Raw genomic sequence first — 13,771 nt, forward strand, 5'->3', positions numbered from 1 at the left:
AAATATGTGTGTGAGATATACAGCTCTGGCAAAAATTAAGAGACCGCTGCACAGTTTTATAAAACAACTTCTCTACATGTTTGACAGCCATTCCATTCCAGTGTCAGTTGAATTCCAACCAGAGTACACCTCATTCTACTTAATATGCTTCTGAATAGGTGATCACCTGAACCAAATCTTATTTAACAAATGAAAGTATAAAAAACCCTGCTGTGGTGTTCACAATCCTCTTGCAATAGGACCAGCTGGATGACAAAACAAGTGCTAGCAATATCCCAAAAGTAACAGGAATGAAAAAATAGGCTTGAGTGAGGAAAAGAAGGGCTCAGTTCTGGCTTTACTAGCAGAGGGATACAGGGAGCGTCATGTTGCCTTCATCCTTAAAATTTCTAAGACGGCAGACCGTTACAACAAGCTCAAGCAGCAGATATTGGGGACAACAAAGCTACAGACCGGCAGAGGGCGAAAACGACTCTCCACTGACCGAAATGACTCATCTTATTCGAATGTCACTCAGCAACTGCAGAATGACATCAAGTAACCTACAAAAGGTATGGAAAATGGCAGCTGGGGTGAAATGCACAGCAAGAACAGTGTCAGGAACACCGCACTGAACTTGCTCACTGAGCCAGTGCGCGTGTCCTGAGTAAAGCGAACTGTGCTCAAAAGATACCTGTGGAGTGGGCAGCAGCTGAGTAGATGTGTACTTCAGAACAGCAGGACATGAAGCACGTGACTGCTAGGGGCATAGCCTAAACTCCAGAGAGCTAGGAGCTGCAAGAGAACTCCTAGCAGGGTAACTGCGAGACAAGGTTACCAAGGGGCATAGACAGGGAGGATAGTCAGGACGTAGCCAATGAGTCATACACAGAGATAGCTGCAAGGTACAAGAGGGGCGAGCAGAGAGTAGTCAGATCACGGGCAATGAGTCATACACAGAGAGGGTAGCGCAGTACGGAATCAACAGGCAAACTCACAACGGGAAACAGAACCGGGTCAGAACCATATAAACAAGCTGTAAGAACGAACAGGCACACAGAGGTCAGCACACTCGGCCAAAGGAAAAAGTATAACTGGCAGGGATTGGAGCTTCCCAGATGTTTAAGAAGCTCTCCCAGAACCAAAAAGAGGCCACAATCATTAACCCCAGGTGTGCAGGTCAAAACATGCACTGAGCTCCAGACATTAACCCCTGACATGCAGCTCAAAAACCTGCACTGGGATCATGACAGTACCCCCCTCTCAACGGGGGGCCTCTGGACCCCCAGGCTTCCCCGGGTACTTGGCACGGAAAGCCCAAACCAGGCGATCTGCATGTACAGATTGAGCAGGGACCCATGAGCGCTCCTCTGGTCCATATCCCTTCCAGTGGACCAGGTACTGCAAAGAGCGGCGCACCTTAGTGAAGGCCACCAAAAACCCCTGGCTACTGCCTCTCTAGTGGCCATGATACCTGGATGAGCACTCAGCCTAGACTCATGAAACTCCTGCAAGAAGTCTAGGCCACAATGAATCTGGAACAAACAGTTTATCCCCTGGCCTGGTTGCCGGAGCTAGGGCCTGAGCCCTTAGAATTTCTTGTTCCAACTCAGTTGAGACCCCCGCCACTACCACACCTTAGGGAAGAAAGGAGGATGGCGGCTCAGGGGGAGACACTGGATCAAAACTTCTGGACAGGCATCCATCTGCTTTAACATTTTTGGACCCCGGTCAAAAAGTAATGGAGAACTGAAATCTTGAAAAACAAAAGTGACCCACGGGCTTGTCTAGGAGTAAGCAGATTCAAGGTATGCCAAATTTTTGTGATCCGTGACAACCGTGATAGGGTGAACCGCCCCTTCCAAAAAGTGCCTCCATTCCTCAAATGCCAGTTTGACCGCAAGAAGTTCTCTATTGCCTACATCATAGTTTCTCTCGGCTGAAGAGAACTTCTTGGAGAAGAAGGCACAGGGTTTGAGATTGGTAAGGGAGGCCGGACCCTGGGACAGCACAGCCCCCACCGCCACTTCAGAAGCATCCACCTCCACAAAGAACGGTCTGGACAGGTCTGGTTGTCCCAACACCGGGGCAGACATGAAACATTTCTTAATAGCTGAGAAGGACTCCTTAGCGAGTACAGACCAATTTTTTACATCAGCGCCCTTCTGGGTAAGATCCGTGAGTGGTTTAACCACTTGTGAGAAACCTTTAATGAATCTTCGATAATTAGTTCGCAAATCCTAAGAAGTGCTGGAGACCCTTGAGATCTCAAGGCTGAACCCAGTCAGCGATCGTCAACACCTTCTTAGGATCCATACGAAACCCCTCACAGGACACAATCAACCCCAAAAAAGACAGTTCCTGTACAAAAAACGAACATTTTTCCAATTTAGCGAACAATTGGTTCTCCCTGAGTCTCTGGAGAACTGTCTGTAAATGTTGCAAGTGAGATTGGCTGTCTGGGGAATACACCAAAATGTCATCCAAATAAATAATAACAAAACTGCCTATCAGGTCAGAAAACACAACATTGATGAAATTCTGGAAAATAGCGGGTGCATTAGTTAACCCAAACGGCATTACCAGGTTTTCAAAGAGTCCTTCTGATGTGAGGAACGCAGTTTTCCACTCGTCGCCTCCCCGAACCCTTATCAGATTGTAGGCCCCCCGGAGATCTAACTTGGAGAACCATTGGGCCCTAGCTAACTGGTTACATAAGTCTGGGATGAGGGGAAGCGGGTAAGTGTTCCTAACCGTTATCTTGTTAAGTTCCCGAACGTCGAGGCACGGCTGCAAACCACCATCTTTCTTCTTCACAAAGAAGAATCCTGCTGCCACAGGTGACACAGAAGGCCTGATATGCGCTTTGCGGAGACTCTCAGCTATGTACTCCTTCATGGCTTGGCGCTCAGACCCAGACAAATTGAACAATCGAGCCTTAGGTAATTTGGCTCCGGGTACTAAATCAATGGCACAATGTGGTGGCAGCGCCTCAGCCTCACTTTCGGAAAAAACGTCTTCGAAATCCTTCAGGTAATCCGGAATACCTTTCAGACCGACAGACGACACAGATACGGATTTAACAGCATTAACAAGATGTCCCAGGTTACCACATTTATCCTTACATCCCCATTGAGTGATCTCCCCTGTAACCCAATCAATGGTAGGATTATGGCATTGAAGCCAAGGCATCCCCAGTACCAGTCCTGCAGGCAAGTTATCTAGCACAAGACAACTTCGTTTTTCCACATGAGTGGAACCCACTTTTAGAGAAAAAAGTTCAGACCTGCAACAGATACCGTCCTGGGTAAGAGGAGACGAGTCAATTGCCACAAGTTTAACAGGATCCTGAAGCCCTGTCTTATTAAGAGTCATAATTTTGGTATCAATCAGGTTCACAACAGAAGCACAGTCAACAAAAGCAGTAGTCTGAACCGGACCATTACCAAGTTCCAGTTCCACCTGCAGCACCATTTTTGCACGTGAGGAAAATTGTACCTGAAGGTCTGGGTAGCCTCCTCGACTACTACCCAGAACTAGTCGTTTCCCGCCATCTTGGAGGCTGATGGACAGGGGGGGGCAGTCCTTCTTCCAGTGTCCAGATTCCCCACAATAGAAGCACAACTGCTTCTCCTGGCGGTGTCTTCTTTCCTTTTCCTCACAGGTGACAGCGCTTACCTCCATAGCCACAGGAAGAGTCCGGGTCTCATCTCCACTGAAGAATAATGGTGTTTCCAGTTGCATAACGCCTGTAGCCCGCAGTCTGTGATCCATGCGAACCGCTTGGGTCATGGCATCCTCCAGGGAGTCAGGCGAAGGATGGAGTGCCAAGGCATCCTTCAGACGTTCACACAGGCCTCTACGGAACAGCCCCCGAAGGGCGGCATAACTCCAAGAAATCTTGGCTGCCCAATGTCTGAATTCAGTACAGAACCACTCGGCCGAGTGCTCCCCCTGACAGACACTCATCACCTTGTCTTCAGCCAAACGCACTCTATCAGGCTCATCATAAATAAGCCCTAAGGCTTCAAAAAACGCATCCACAGACATTCTCTCAGGGGCAGAAGAGGAAAGCGAAAATGCCCAGGCTTGTGGGGACCCCCTAAGCAGGGACATAACCACCCCCACCCTCTGTTTCTCATCCCCAGAGGAGCGGGGTCTCAAAGAGAAAAAGAGCTTACAACCCTCCTTAAATGCTCTGAATTCATCTTTGTTACCAGAAAACGTATCTGGCAATTTAACCGGGGGATTCGGGTGGGACTAAAATGACATCTCTATTCCCCACCTGCTGGAAGCCTGCGGAAAGTACCCCCTGAACTGAGTGCTCAACCCGCCGTTGGGACTGGGCCAGAGCTTGGTGTTCCAAACTAAGCTTCTGCAGTGACTGAGTCAAGCATTTCACCTGCTCAGATAAAGCAAACATTGGATCCATGCTGCAGAAGTGAGGAGAGAAAAAAAAAATTCAAGGCCAGTTATAATGTCAGGAACACCACACTGAACTTGCTCACTGAGCCAGTGCGCGTGTCCTGAGTGAAGCGAATTGTGCTCAAAAGATACCTGTGGAGCAGGCAGCAGCCGAGTAGATGCGTCAATCAATGTGTGGATGAAGGACCACCACATCAAATCCCTGCCATGGCCAGCCCAATCTCAAGACCTGAACCCCATTGAAAACCTCTGGGATGTAATCAAGAGGAAGATGGATAGTCACAAGGCATCAAGCAAAGAAGAACTGCTTAAATTTTGCACCAGGAGTGGCATAAGGTCACTCAAAAGCAGTGTGAAAGACTGTTGGAAAGCATGCCAAGACGCATGAAAGCTGTGATTAAAATCTTGTTTATGCCACAAGATATTGAGTTCTGAACTCTTCCTGAGTTAAAGCATTAGTATTGTTGTTTCTAAATGATTATGAACTTGTTTTCTAAGCATTATTTGAGGTCTGCAAGTATTGAATTTTTTTTGTTATTTTGACCATTTCTCATTTTCTGAAAATAAATACAAAATTTAGTGCTTGGAAATTCGAAGACGTAGTTTATAGAATAAAAGAGCAATTTACATTTTACTCAAAAATATACATATAAAGATTAAAAATCAAACTGAAAATTTTGCTGTGGTCTCTTAATTTTTGCCAGAGCTGTATAATCAGGGTTTTGGTTGCATTTTACTGTACGTTTTTTTTGGTAAATAAATTCCTTTAGAAAAAAAAATGGTGTGGTTGTAAGGGGACGAACAGGAACAGTGTCATCGGTCTGAAATACGCTCTGGAGCTGGAACTATTGGGGCCGCCATCACTGTTGCAGGGGGGTGACTTGCCTGGGTGGGGAGAGCTCGAGCACCTGACTGAAAGGGGCGTGAGAGACTTAAAAGGAGCGGAGCGCGGGAAGGAGAGGGACTTGGCGGGAAGCCGACGTCAGAGCAGGACAAAGGTTGACTCCCTCTCCTTAACTTCTGCCACTGACACCATTCCTCAACAGACTGTCCTCTCATACCTGCTACCCAGTGCCCCTCCACGAATGAGACCCGTGACGGGTAGTATAACATACTTGCGACCATTCCTGAGCGTTGTGATTCTGTGCGAGGCCTTGTCACTCCTGCGGCCTGTACGGTAGTGTGCTCCCGGTGTGCTGCGTCACACTCCAGGAACCCACAGAAGGAACTGTATTCCCTCTCCAATGGACCCAAGATCAACGTACCCAAGTTCAACGGACCCAAGACCAACGGATCTGGATACTTCGGCACGGTCAGGAGACAGTGCATCACGTTTCTACACAGTAGAGACAGAGACTTTGTTGATGGACTGTGATAAGTATGGCGTGGCACTACCGCAGGGTGCACAAGTAGGTTACCCAGACCCAAATGAATAACAAATAGTAACTTGGCACTCAACTTGAATGATCCTTTTTGAAAGAAAATTTTATTATGTGCAGTCTCAGAAACGTTTCGGCCCACAACAGGCCTTCATCGGTCTGCCGACTGATGTCACAGTGTGGTGACTAAATGCAAGTCCAAAATTTCGTATATATTGATTCCTGCTATCAAGGTTGGTGCAGGTGTGCACTGTGCACTCACTTGATACTGTTTGCGTATGGGCTGGTAAACTAGCCAGACTCAATATATATTGATTTTGGTGCGGTACCTAACTCCTTGGATTCAAATTAGGATGATGCACATTGTGAGATGCTTGGCCATATAAGACAGGCGTTAGTGCTCTTGAACCATAGGTCCATCCAGGACTGTAGCTGAGAGGGAGCACAAGATAAGCGGTGTAATGAATGTAGTGGTATCCCCTAAAGCTTGTGGAGGTCGGTTGGGGTATGTAGATCAAAACGCGGTATCCACCGCTTGTATGACAGCCATACAAGCGGTGGATACCGCGTTTTGATCTACATACCCCACCTGCACCAACGTTGATTGCAGGAATCAATATATACAAAATTTTGGACTTGCATTTAGTCACCACAATGTGACATCAGTCGGCAGACCGATGAAGGCCTGTTGTGGGCCGAAACATTTCTGAGACTGCACATAATAACATTTTCTTTCAAAAAGGATCATTCAAGTTGAGTGCCAAGTTACTATTTGTTATTTGTTGATGGACTGCGACGCCATCGCGAACTGTTCCAACCACTCTCCAACAAGAGCTCCAATCAATAAGTCATTACCTTCACTTTCTCCCTTCTTGTTGTGTTTATTTTATAGTTCACTATTTGCCTTAACACCTCCCTGCGCGGAGGTCTCCCTGAATTAATATACAGTAATTGCTTAAGTAAACTTTTGTTAACCCCTTCTCTGCCTCCTGCTGTTCACTGCATCCGACGGACCTTAACATGGTATCCCCCTAAATTTTATTAACCAGCAGAGGGAAAGTGGACAGCTGGAGGGAGATGCTTATAGCAAAGGAAGGGGGTAACACCCATGGAGCTTCTCAGACTATTAATATCATCTCACATGTGTATACTTAGCCTTTCCTGGTTATTAAAATGGGGGATCCTGCAAAAAAATGATGTAGGGTCCCTCTATAATTAATAACCAGCAAAGGCTAGGCAGACAGCTGCGGACTTATATTAATAGCCTAGGAAGGGGCTATGGATATTGGCCTCCTCCCAGACTAAAAACATCAACTCTTAGCCGCCCAAAATGGCATAAAAAAGGCACCAAATCTGGCCTCGTTCTTCCCACTTGCCCTGGTGCGGTGGCATAAGACACCCCCATTACCAACTCCATAGTCAAATTGTGAAAAAAATATCACCCAGAATAAAGTCCTTTATTTGAACAAATGACATAGACTCATTAAATGAATCTAATTTTACCAAAAACACATATACTCACCTCAACGTTCAATCCACTGAAGCGAAGCCAATGTACCCTGTAAAAAAATTAAAATAATAAACAACCATATTCCTCATCTGTCTGCCGAGAATATAATAATCCAGATGGAGTTAGAGTAACTCTGTTGTCTCATTACAGTGTATGAATCCTTCGGGGGTTTCATCTGTCATGTTACCAGGAGATTTCATCCCAAAGTAAGTTCTCAGCTTACAGCACAGGATAAATTTAATCCTAAATGTTACGTAAAATGTTCACATTAAAAGCTTCAGCTCAATCCACAAAAAAAACAACCAAATCCCCACTCAAGTTCGCCATCTTTTAATGCAACTATAGGGGGATTCCAAGTTACTGGTAGTACAAAGGCTCTGAAAAGTGAAATGGCTCCTTGCCCTTAAAAAAAAAATCCAGCAAATTCTGCTCTCCCAAATCCAAATGCTCCCCTCCCTTCTAAGCCCCACAATGTGTCTAAACCACATTTAGCACCCACTTATTTGGCATGAGCTGGTCATTTTGCACTGGTCACTGCAACGTACTGGTGACTACAACGTACTGGTCACTTCAACATCCACTGCTGCTTGTTTCTGGAAAACACAGATGGAGTCAAAATCGTCACTACATCTGTATATAAATTCCCAAAATGGGGTCACTTGAGGGGGGATTTCTGCTTTTCTAGCACTTAGGGGCTCTGTATATGGAGTCACAAACTATTCTAGGAAAATTTGCGCTCCTGGAGGCAAATAGTGCTCCATTACTCCCAAGTTTCGACCGTGTGGCTAAACATTGTTGTACAGCCATATATAGGATTTTTCTACATTCAGCAGAAATTGTGGGATGAATTTTGGTGCCATTTTTACCCATTTCACAGTACGAAAATGTAAAATTTGGGGCTAACATATGGTATAAAATTCTGTGACATACAAGTGGTGTCAATATGATCACTGCACGTCTGCACCCCTAGATGAATTAATTGAGCTGTGGAGTTTGTAAAATTGGGTCACTTCTTAGGGTTTTGTGGCATCTCAGGGGTTCTGCTAATAGCACCCTCAAACTAGGGCAGCAAAATCTGCACAGTAATATGGAGCTCCTTCCCTTCTGAGCTTTGCACTGTGCCTCAAAAGTAGTTTTTGTCCACATATGGGGTATCAGTCTACTCAGGAGAAATTTTGGGGTCAAATTTCTCCTGTTACCCTTGTGAAAATGCAAAATTTGGGGCAAACAAAAACATTTTTATGGGAAAATGTGATTTTTTTTGTTTAGTTTCACGGCTCAACATTATAAACTTCTATGAAGTACCTGGAGTTTCAAGGTGCTCACCAGACATCAAGATAAGTTCCCTGAGGGGTCTAGCTTCCAAAATGTTGTCACTTATGGGTGGTTTCCACTGTTTAGGCACATCAGGGGCTCTCCAAACGTGACATGGCATCCTCAAATTATTCCAGCAAATTTTGCATTCAAAAAGTTAAATGGCTCTCCTTCTCTTCCAAGCCCTGCTGTGCGCCCAAAGAGTAGTTTTCCCCCACATGTTGAGTATCGCCGTACTCAGGAGAAATTGCACAACAAATTGTATGGTGCAATTTCTCCTGTTACCATTATGAAAATGCAAAATTTGGAGCTAAAAACATTTTATGGGAAAAATTAGATTTTTTTATTTTCATAGCTCAACGTTATAAACTTTTGTGAAGCATCTTGGGGTTGCTGGTGCTCACCACACATCTAGATAAGTTCCCTGAGGGGGTCTAGTTTCAAAAAAATGGTGTCACTTGAGAGGAGTTTCCACTGTTTAGGCACATCAGGGGCTCTACCACCGCGACATGGCGCCTGCTAATTATGACAGCAAATTTTACATTCAAAAAGTTTAATGGCGCTCCTTCCCTTCCGAGCTCTGTGGTTTTCCTCCACATATGGGGTATTGGCATACTCAAGAGAAATTGCACAACAAATTGTATGGTCCATTTTTGCCTGTCACCCTTGTGAAAGTAAAAAAAAGAATGAGAAATAATTGTAGAAGATTGAGCACTCAACAAGGTATCAATTCACGGTTCCCATCTTTTGTAATACTTTGAAAAAATATTATTGTTGATAGCATGACTTCTTTCATATATATTACGTAAAGATACTTATTCTTTCATGTCTTCAACAGTGTGCATTGTTTTTTTTCCCCGTTTGTAACTATAGAATTGTTTGCTACTAATAATATGTATATTATTAATATAATTTGAAGCTACAGGTACAGGTACACATAGAGCAGCAGAAAATCAGTGTTGTAGTACCGCTCACTGAGCACTAGGTGGCGCTGTCCCGCCAGGCTGCCAGCTGAAAGCATTGCGTTCTGGGAGATGATGTTTGCTGGTAATGCAGCGGATCTGGCTCTGCGGGTAGAGGACTACATTTCCCAGAGCTCCCCACATATGGTAGACTGGCTGCAGCGCAAGGATGGGGTGCCGGTGGCTGGGATGAGTCTAGAGCATTGACCGGAGGATGGCAGCTTGTGACAGGGAGATAGTGTATCACAAGGACAGCTCCCAGGTGACAAATGTTGTGTTGGTGGTGTGGGCATGGATGTCCTGGTGTGCGGTGGTGTGGTGCAGGGATGCAATCATCAGCTGGCATACATGTCTCCTCACCACAGTGGGCATGCCTGCTTAGGAGAGCGGGTGGTGGTACATGTTGCTGCATGCAGCATCTAGCAGAAATGCCTCATTCCCATGCTGTGCCCTGCTCAATGCATCCCTGACAGCTCCATAGGAAAACATAGTACAAATTGGCTTGTGCTGGGGAGTACAGAGAATCATCTGCCTAGCAACAACATGGAGGAGCCGGAGAGTAAAGTAATTCTGCGCCTTCAAAGTCACTTTCAGACAGATAGGAGCAGATAGAACGCAAGGGGTTAACTGGCCGGCTTCTCTCCTTGTCTGTTGGCTTTTCTGCTCTTCTCCAGAGGTCCAGTGTCCACATACATGACAGTTCTGCGATACGTATCTGTATGTGTGGGTAGTGCTAAGCAGAGGACGAGCCGTGGTGGGATCCATTGTAAGCATTCCATTGTTGTCTGTAGCTTTACCTGGGTGCTATCTGCAAGCCAATGCACATTGCCATTCCCTTGTGATGTCACCGTCTTGTGCCCCCTGATCGTAGTGTACATTGCCATTCTCGTGTGATGTCACCGTCTTGTGCCTCCTGATCGTAGTGTACATTGCCATTCCCGTGTGATGTCACCATCTTGTGCCCCCTGATCGTAGTGTACATTGCCATTCCCGTGTGATGTCACCGTCTTGTGCCTCCTGATCGTAGTGTACATTGCCATTCCCGTGTGATGTCACCATCTTGTGCCCCCTGATCGTAGTGTACATTGCCATTCCCGGGTGATGTCACCGTCTTGTGCCCCCTGATCGTAGTGTACATTGCCATTCCTGTGTGATGTCACTGTCTTGTACCCCCTGATCGTAGTGTACATTGCCATTCCCGTGTGATGTCACCGTCTTGTGCCTCCTGATCGTAGTGTACATTGCCATTCCCGTGTGATGTCACCATCTTGTGCCCCCTGATCGTAGTGTACATTGCCATTCCCGTGTGATGTCACCGTCTTGTGCCCCCTGATCGTAGTGTACATTGCCATTCCTGTGTGATGTCACTGTCTTGTACCCCCTGATCGTAGTGTACATTGCCATTCCTGTGTGATGTCACCGTCTTGTGCCCCCTGATCGTAGTGTACATTGCCATTCCCGTGTGATGTCACCGTCTTGTGCCTCCTGATCGTAGTGTACATTGCCATTTCCGTGTGATGTCACCATCTTGTGCCCCCTGATCGTAGTGTACATTGCCATTCCCGTGTGATGTCACCGTCTTGTGCCCCTTGATCGTAGTGTACATTGCCATTCCTGTGTTATGTCACCGTCTTGTGCCCCCTGATCGTAGTGTACATTGCCATTCCCGTGTGATGTCACCGTCTTGTGCACACTGATCACACTATCCAGTGCCATTCCCGTGTGATATCACCGTCTTGTGCCCGCTGATCGCAATGTTCATTGCCATTCCTGTGTGATGTCACCATCTTGTGCATACTGATCGCAGTATACAGTGCCATTCCCGTGTGATATCACCGTCTTGTGCCCGCTGATCGCAATGTTCATTGCCATTCCCGTGTGATGTCACCATCTTGTGCACACTGATCGCAGTATACAGTGCCATTCCCGTGTGATATCACCGTCTTGTGCCCGCTGATCGCAGTGTACATTGCCATTCCCGTGTGATGTCACTGTCTTGTGCCCGCTGATCGCAATATACATTGCTATTCCCGTGTGATGTCACTGTCTTGTGCCCGCTGATCACAATGTACATTGCTATTCCCGTGTGATGTCACTGTCTTGTGCCCGCTGATCGCAATGTACATTGCTATTCCCGTGTGATGTCACTGTCTTGTGCCCGCTGATCGCAGTGTACATTGCCATTCCCGTGTGTTGTCACTGTCTTGTGCCCGCTGATCGCAATATACATTGCCATTCCTGTGTGATGTCACTGTCTTGTGCCTGCTGATCGCAATATACATTGCCATTCCCGTGTGATGTCACCATCTTGTGCACACTGATCGCAGTATACAGTGCCATTCCCGTGTGACATCACCGTCTTGTGCCCGCTGATCGCAGTGTACATTGCCATTCCCGTGTGATGTCACTGTCTTGTGCCCGCTGATCGCAATATACATTGCCATTCCCGTGTGATGTCACTGTCTTGTGCCCGCTGATCGCAATGTACATTGCTATTCCCGTGTGATGTCACTGTCTTGTGCCCGCTGATCGCAATGTACATTGCTATTCCCGTGTGATGTCACTGTCTTGTGCCCGCTGATCACAGTGTACATTGCCATTCCCGTGTGTTGTCACTGTCTTGTGCCTGCTGATCGCAATATACATTGCCATTCCTGTGTGATGTCACTGTCTTGTGCCCGCTGATCGCAATATACATTGCCATTCCCGTGTGATGTCACCGTCTTGTGCCCGCTGATCGCAGTGTTCATTGCCATTCCCGTGTGATGTCACCGTCTTGTGCCCGCTGATCGCAGTGTACATTGCCATTCCCGTGTGTTGTCACTGTCTTGTGCCCGCTGATCGCAGTGTACATTGCCATTCCCATGTGATGTCACTGTCTTGTGCCTGCTGATCGCAGTGTACATTGCCATTCCCGTGTGATGTCACCGTCTTGTGCCCACTGATCGCAGTGTTTATTGCCATTCCCGTGTGATGTCACTGTCTTGAGCCCGCTGATCGCAGTGTTCATTGCCATTCCCGTGTGATGTCACCGTCTTGTGCCCGCTGATCGCAGTGTACATTGCCATTCCCGTGTGTTGTCACTGTCTTGTGCCCGCTGATCGCAATATACATTGCCATTCCCGTGTGATGTCACCGTCTTGTGCCCACTGATCGCAGTGTACATTGCCATTCCCGTGTGATTTCACTGTCTTGTGCCCGCTGATCGCAGTGTACAGTACGGGCCTCTCATATAGGTTAGAATCATTGTTGGTGCGACCAGTAGAGCAAAACATGATATGGAAATACGGTAGTATATGTCATTTTATATGGCTGTCCTGGGAAAATCCAAAAAATCGTGGTGGTGCATACTTCTTTCCTTGTACAGTAGTTTGTTGATTGCCATGCCCTGTAGCAATCCTTGCCTTGTCTATGCCCCTTGCACATCATCTACAAGCAATTTTTTTCCTTATATGTCTGCTGAGGGCTGGATCAATGCCGAGATCCAGTCCACTGAGATGTACATGAGAACGAATCTCCACAACTTGAGTTTTACCAGAGCTATAGCATATAATGGAATCTGTCAAAGGATTTCAGCCACAAGCTATTTGTATGTGCATTTAGCTCTTTCAAAGATAAGTCCAGCAATACCTTTACGTGGCCGGTCCGTACCGCCGTTACTAAGATATCAGCGTTTGAACAAATATGTAAATGAGGCTGGAGATCTGAAGCCTCTGTCACTCCAGCTCTATTCCTAACCCAGCACCCTCTCCTCCTGCTTTACTGACAGCCTCTATGCTGTGTGGCTTCATGCAATGGATTTGTCAGTAATGTAGGAAGAGGCAGTGGTGCTGGGTAGAGAATAGAGCTGGAGTGACAGAGTCTTCAGATCTACAGCCTCATTTCCATATCAACCCAAATGCTGATTTCTGTCATGATCCAGCGTGGATCTGACAGTTTAAATGCACAAATTGAACTTTTTTTCCTTTGGCTAGGTGCCAAAGTGATGTGATTGCCCCCGATGGCCATTAGAATTATTACACGTGGTGTCGTTCTTTCTAAGTTGCCCCGGTGGTGGTGAGTGGTATCGCACTTTAGTTCTTTGGTTAAGTGCACGTGATTAGGTAACAGGTGTGAATGCTCTATAAATGAGTGTCAGGTGTATCATTCACTGTTGGTGATATTTTGTGTTAGTCATTCACAAGGAAGCCTGGTGAATGAAG

At 46.4% G+C, this 13,771-nt stretch overlaps 1 protein-coding gene across 6 annotated transcripts in view; it reads left to right on the forward strand.

Annotated features, from left to right (window-relative positions):
- The first annotated feature begins 9,657 nt into the window (after positions 1–9,657).
- LOC141050919 (survival motor neuron protein 1-like) overlaps positions 9,658–13,771 on the forward strand; it is a 98,141-nt gene continuing 94,027 nt past the window's right edge. For 2 of the 6 annotated variants that reach the window (XM_073547639.1, XM_073547646.1), the window contains exon 1: positions 9,664–9,831. In XM_073547639.1, the coding sequence (XP_073403740.1) occupies positions 9,784–9,831 (48 nt within the window). In that variant the 5' untranslated portion in view covers positions 9,664–9,783. Of the gene's footprint in view, positions 9,832–13,771 lie in introns of all 6 variants that reach the window. The other 4 variants (XM_073547653.1, XM_073547662.1, XM_073547623.1 and 1 more) reach the window with 4 other exon arrangements.

The sequence above is a fragment of the Dendrobates tinctorius genome, unplaced genomic scaffold (genome assembly GCF_039654945.1).
Source record: "Dendrobates tinctorius isolate UK_male_01 unplaced genomic scaffold, ASM3965494v1 ptg000011l, whole genome shotgun sequence".
NCBI lineage: Eukaryota > Metazoa > Chordata > Amphibia > Anura > Dendrobatidae > Dendrobates > Dendrobates tinctorius.